Source organism: Cucumis melo, chromosome 11 (assembly GCF_025177605.1).
Source record: "Cucumis melo cultivar AY chromosome 11, USDA_Cmelo_AY_1.0, whole genome shotgun sequence".
Lineage (NCBI taxonomy): Eukaryota > Viridiplantae > Streptophyta > Magnoliopsida > Cucurbitales > Cucurbitaceae > Cucumis > Cucumis melo.
In genome coordinates this window covers 14,862,743-14,868,126 of record NC_066867.1, presented here as the reverse complement: position 1 = coordinate 14,868,126, position 5,384 = coordinate 14,862,743, and the positions used below count along the sequence as shown (strand labels likewise).

At 39.5% G+C, this 5,384-nt stretch overlaps 1 protein-coding gene across 1 annotated transcript; it reads right to left on the bottom strand.

Moving 5' to 3' along the window:
* Positions 1 to 1,831: 1,831 nt before the first annotated feature.
* Positions 1,832 to 2,251, bottom strand: LOC127143988 (ribosomal protein S7, mitochondrial-like). Its single transcript, XM_051079315.1, has one exon. The coding sequence runs from the start codon at positions 2,249 to 2,251 to the stop codon at positions 1,832 to 1,834; it is 420 nt and encodes a 139-aa protein (XP_050935272.1).
* Between the last annotated feature and the right edge of the window lie 3,133 nt (positions 2,252 to 5,384).

Here is a 5,384-nt window from a genome sequence, read left to right as displayed (position 1 = left end):
TGTGTCAGACCATGACACTGTCCTTAAGCTTGTGGGTCCTATAAAAGACAATCTCTCGATGCTCTTCAAAGAGGTATATACCTTGGATATGTCGTCTACCCAAGGGTTAACTTGAAAACCAACCAAGAAAAGGCCTCATAATTTACAAGGTTAGACACAGATAGCAAGTCAAGGCACCTACCTCAATCCACTACATGGGAGGCTCAAAGAATTTGAGAAAATGTCAGATCTTTTTTTCAGAGAAAAAGAAAGGTTAGAAGAAGGAATCAATGAATGGAGGACAAAGAGTGAATTAATTGAGAATGGAAGAAGAACTCAATTTCTTTGACTCTCTTCAGTGGATACTCGGACAGAAGTTTGAGTTCCATCTTTTCTTTAGTGGATCAAAGAGGTCCGACCGCTAAGAGGGAATATATAAGATGAAAGTATAGATCATTTATTCCACTCAAAATTTCTTGGATTGGACTTCTCTAGGAGTTCCATCAAGGTTCCTACATTTTTTAGAATTAGTCAATGTCGATTGCATAACCTACTATTTAGCTTGTAATAAGGGCACTTCTACTCCAGAAGATGGCAAAAATCTATGAAATGAATTCCATCAAAATTAGAAGGACGTGCCTTGATGCATCCGCTACTGAACTTCCTGTAGGGAAATCCTTCAATCCGTCTTCTACAAGCCGAAAGTTCACCTTTTATTTTATCATTCGGTGAAAGGTTCTTTTTAGAAATACTAGTTCTAAGCTAGCAGCTCGCACCCTCTTTCCTTCTTAGGGCTTCGCACACTCATCTCCCTCTTTTCTCTCGAGCTAATGCCTATGAGGCTAGTTCTTCTTTCATCTCTCCCCTTTCACTTCTGACTTTCCAATCTCCATTTCTCCTTTCAGATTATTATACATCGTTTGCTCAATTCCATTTCCTCGTGATAAAGAGAAATTGGCATACCCGCATGGATTAGATGGGGGTGGTGGGGAAAGCCTTCATCTTGGAAATTGGCCTTACTCAGCGAATGGAAAACTTGATAAAAGCGAATTAGAGCACCTTATTCCGTAATCAAGAAAAATGGCTGCTGCAACTACAGGTTCAAGTGGCACGGGCCTTGGTATGATGAAGATAAAATGACCAGAATCAAAAGGTAGAAAGCTATGGTTTAATAGTAAGGTGGGGAAGTTCTTCCATTATCACGTAAGCTAATGAAGGATGAGCTTCACTATTGCTATTGATAGCTTGAGCCAAAGAAATCCCTAATGGAGTGAGGAAAGGAGCAAACCTTTAGCCTTTTGCCCAACGGAGGAAGTCCCGACTTTTCTTTCTCTTGCCTTTTCTGACATAAAAATTGAGGGCAATCATGCCTCTACCACCGAAGACCTCTTCTTTTTTACCTCACTTTAGATTATGCACGCCATACCAACATGGTATCTCAAAGATCCCCTCCCTTTTATTCCCTATTATTTGATTTTTTTATTTTAGTCCATTTCTCATATCAGCTCCCCAAGTCACTAGAAAAAGGTTGAAAGGCCCACTACTTCCGAATTCATGACCTCTTTTATTATTGATCTCTCTTTCATATTCATTCAACCTGAGGCAAAAGAGAAGTCATACAAAGTTCGATTCTTTCATTCAATGCATAAGAGGCAGGCTTCCTTCAGAAAGCCTGTCCTCCAACTCAATGAAGGAGTGGAGGAGTATAAAGAAAGTTGGCTTTCTATGTTCAGACTTCAAATATCAGAAGGCAGAGGCTGGGTCAACGCATATCTGACTTCATATTTTAACTAAATGAGGGATATTCTATTATGTGGTCTTTACTTTACCACCATCTGAAATGTGCAAAACTTCAATTGGTGGAAGTCAGTCTATGAAGATTCTCCTTTTTCTTATGTGCAATTCCCCTCTTTCGATAAGCATCTTGTATCTCAGCAAATGAACCTTTCTTTAAGCTTAACTTGTAGCTTATACGTCGTTTGAAAGTTGCTTCAAGGATCCAACGAATAGCTAAGGTTTGTTGACGATCCCTACCTATAATCCCAGGGACATCATAAATAGTAACTGCTACTTCTACTTTTTCAACTTTGCATATGGGCTTTATATTCTCTACAGCCTCAACCATTAGTTTAATTCCATCACATTTAGTTTGAGTAGGGCGATTCAAAGTTTGATAAACTATAACATGAACTCTCGTTCTTTTACCATCTTTCATGCGAAAGTTACCAACTTCTTTGATCAATTCTTTTTGCTTACCATCCAAACCTCTCATATAGCTTAGAAATTGGAAGCCTCTTTCATCACTAGGTAAAGCTTCTACCCTATATTCTGAGTGAATCTCTTACCGCTCCGTGAGTGGTCCAGAATAATGAGATATGATAGGGGGTCAATCCAAAGACGGTTCAAATGGAGGATTTGCTAGTGGAATTACGACTGAAACTTCTTAGAAATTATACCCACTACACGGGTTTAAAATCCATGGAGATTTGACCTCGTAAACCAATTAGATTTTCCCTTGATTCTAAGCATCCTTGGGGTTTTAATCCTTGCGTATAGGTTTCCTTTCTAGAATTTAGTATAGTAATGCAATCCTTCAATCTTAAGATGGTAGCCACTACTAATCCTTTGTCTACTCATTGGGTCTGAAACCCTCCGTTAGGAGTATTAAGACATCTGGACCCCTCCGCTTTCAAGTATAGTGGAATTTGAGAATTCTTTGAGCCTATTAATTAAAAGGATAAGGACTTTCGCTTTAATTCCACAAATTCTTTGCATCTCTCTTTCGCAATTTCTTTGCCTCTCTTTCTTAGTCGAGCTTCTTCGAACCGCCCCGTCGGAGTCAGTTATTTCATAACCTTACTCCGCCTCTTTCAGGTAGGTTATTTAACAGATAATGAATAAGGAATTTTGACTCTCTCACTCAATCAGGGCAATTGACCTAGTTTGAGTTTCATTCTTTTCTTACTGACCACAAATTACATCCATGTGTTCAAAAATTGTAAGCAAAAGAATGAAAGAACAAATAAAGGTGAACGCCCCTACGCATGCCTTATTGAAAGGGCCCCTGACTCTCGATCAAAGTCATAAATTATAACTCCCACTTTGTGCAAGCTAGTCCTCTCCCTAGGGCGTCTGCATTCATCTTGAAGCAAATAAGGTATTGAGATTTCTTTGTTGATGAGGCTCAAAGAATGATCAAAGGATTGGTTTATGGTATACTAACAGCTCTGGTTTATTTAGCTTTCTATCATCAAGATGATATGGCAAAAAAAGAGCAAGAGAAAGGAGAGTGAGAACCACCACTGCTACATCTGAAAGAGAGACTTTTGGCTCTGTCTATTTCAACGTCCGCTCTGTGGGCTTACTCATTCACGGTCTTGATGCATAATTGGTCGTATGAGAACCTATGCTACTCACTATTTATTCCCTTCTCGTAGGTGGAGATGCTTCATTCCGTCTTACTAAAGGAAACTCAAGTCATAATTTTTCTTGTTGTCGCTATAGTGGAAGGTTCTGTCATAGCCCTTGTTTCAGGAGAAGAATTGAGTATTCTGCTTACGCACGGATGTCCTGAATGGAAGGAACATGTCTAAAAAGGCCAACAATTCTGAGATCGAAGGACATACCCAAAATCACAAGGATGCAGTTTTAAGCCAGAAGTCCAGTCCGCTTCAAGGTCACACTTCTCAACCGATACCTCGAGCTATGTAAGAGAAAGGGGAAAGCAGTGGTACGCTACTATAGATAAGAACATAGAGGGAATGCAAGAATAAGATAAGGATGCCTTCGAGAGATCTAGTAAGGTCTATTGGGGTTCGTGACCGCTCCATGGGTCGTGGCTTTTAACGAGAAATCCTTGTTCTAATATGCAAAAGAGATGGATGTGTGGAAAGGCATTGATAGAAGAAGCGCAACTGAAACTTCCACAATGACAGTGACCTTAGAAAGAGCTTCTACTTCGCTCTAACCCTTCTCTACTGGGATCTTTTGTATGAACTCAGGAGTTTAGTCTGAAAGAGTGATTTTCTTTGAACTACTTTACGGTCAATTGCTTTAGATTTCTGACCCGCGCCTGTGAAATGAGTTCAGAGATTGAGTTGGAAAGAATTAGCTACTTTCTGCTTCTTTCACACGGGATGCATGAGCGCCCGCATTCTCATACTTTCTTTAATGTAAATAGAGACTTTTCCTTCCACTCATGACTTGTGCAGAAACCTCGAAACTGGGACCTCAATCAACTCTGGTTTTAACACTGAGGGAGCTGACTTCATTATTCATCTTTGGCATGTGAGAATGAAATAAATGGCCAGCTGATGGATGGGGGTCAAGATTCCCTAGTCCGGCCTCCAAAGGAGTCTAGACTTTTTTCTTAGGAGAAGGATCAAAGCTCATTGATAAAGTCTTAAAGAATTTGATCAGAGATTAGGATAGGCTTTCTTTCCACTAAGCTGCTTAAACTTCCTAGGCTTAGATTCCATGGACTTGTTTATGGAGCGGAGCATAAGTTTGAGTGGTCCTATGTCCCTCTTCCTATGGTTGAGCTACTACCCTCCCTCCTTCAGACTTTTTTGAATGGAATGAAAAGCTCAAATTCTTTGAGCTTAGTTGCACTCTTATCTCAACCCTTGTTCATTCATTCAGTTATGCTATTTCATAGCCTCCTCTCCTACTCTCCTTTCAGTCGAGCCTCACTCTCCTTCTAGTTGAGACCTCTGGACTTCAAAATCTAATGATTCTTTTTTGCACTCCTTTCTAATTCTTCTCAACCTTCGTTCATTGATTCAGCTTGAATCTTGGACTACTTTCAATCGAGCCTTCGCTTTCTAACTCCTAACTAATCTCGATCATTCTTTAAGGCTCACTCATATTTCAGTTAAGACCTCTGGAACTCATGGATAAAAGAGGTTAGACGGATATAAGATAAATAGTCTTCTTTGATAGTCAGGATGAAAGTAGCAAAAGGATCAATGAAATATGATTGATGTCAGTTCAAATAAGTAAGCGCATGCTAAATCTCAGACTTTTGGGGCATACCAAGCGAAGGGAACTGCATTCTTTTATGATAAAGGGCCAGTCCACGGAGCGAGGGAATGAGCATTGTCAGCTGTTGGCTTTTGAATTCCCACTGCTTCACCTTGTTTGAATTCTTTGCATGAAAAGTGAATATGGTAGATTGAAGAGTCCTCGATCAAAGAAAGCTAATATGCTAAAATCCTAATCTAAGGGCTCTATCTAAGAATAAGGGATAAGGACTTCGCTTTCAACTTCTAATAGAGCCTTTTATTTTGAGTCAAGTTATTTCATAATGCACTCCTTCACAGAATAAGAAATTTGCTTTCAAATTCTTTGGATCTTTTATTTTAAGTTAAGTTATTTCATAATGCACTCCTTCACGGTTGTTTTGC